Source organism: Penaeus monodon, chromosome 21, assembly GCF_015228065.2.
Source record: "Penaeus monodon isolate SGIC_2016 chromosome 21, NSTDA_Pmon_1, whole genome shotgun sequence".
NCBI lineage: Eukaryota > Metazoa > Arthropoda > Malacostraca > Decapoda > Penaeidae > Penaeus > Penaeus monodon.
Window position 1 is genome coordinate 20,839,346 of NC_051406.1, and position 836 is coordinate 20,840,181.

Genomic DNA, 836 nt, shown 5'->3' on the forward strand with positions numbered 1-836 from the left:
CAGGGGCAGCTGTTCTGCAGCATTATATCCGGTCTAAGAAATGAAACTTACCTTGAGTTGTCTTCCCCTGAAGAGTGACTCATCAAGTGCCATGGCCATCTGGACTGAGTCTTTTTCTGAAAACTCTATGTAAGCAAAGCCCTTTGGATGCCCATCGTATTTATTACATAGAATAGTTACTCTGTTGACTGCCCCACAACCATGGAAATGCTGTTCTAGCTCTTCAGCTGTGGCTCCATAATCAACCTGTAAAGATGAATTAGGTATGCATACTTTTATTACCTTGCTAAGTGAATTGGGATCTAGCATATTTCAGCAGTATAATGAGAAAAATCTTAACAATTACCAATCTAACAGCTGCCACAAGCAAGGCATTCAGAGAGAAGATTACTCGTCATTATCAGAGCGAAAGTTTAACTGGATGACAGGTACCTTCCTCACTCACGACTGATTTTCTTCATCATTAATACCAACTAGATGGCAACTACTTGCACTAACAAGGCAAACACAGACTAGATTTTAAGTTTCAAAAAATAGAAGTCTTTACTCATATATGTTTCATTTAGAAGTCTAAATGTAACTTCCTTTATCCGAGTACTTTCACATGTCTGTCCTTTCCTAACACAATTTGAAGTGTACTCACATTGCCAACGTATATTGAACGTGCATCTACTTCCATCTTCTCTTCTAAGGACATATTTAGAGGTGATGTGGCCCCAGCTGCCCCTGGTGGGGATCCTAAATTCATTTGCTTATCTACTTCTGACTGGATCTGTCGGATTTTTTCTGCTTCCTCTTCCATTTCGCGAACTCGTGCTGCATGAAGAATAAATGGA

At 39.8% G+C, this 836-nt stretch overlaps 1 protein-coding gene across 2 annotated transcripts in view; it reads right to left on the reverse strand.

Annotated features, from left to right (window-relative positions):
- LOC119586332 (polyadenylate-binding protein 2-B-like) overlaps nt 1-836 on the reverse strand; it is a 22,761-nt gene that overhangs the window by 7,123 nt on the left and 14,802 nt on the right. For both annotated transcript variants that reach the window (XM_037935046.1, XM_037935047.1), the window contains exons 3-4: nt 644-816; nt 52-246 (exon numbers count right to left, since the gene is read on the reverse strand). In XM_037935046.1, the coding sequence (XP_037790974.1) occupies nt 52-246; nt 644-816 (368 nt within the window). The remainder of the gene's footprint in view (nt 1-51; nt 247-643; nt 817-836) is intronic.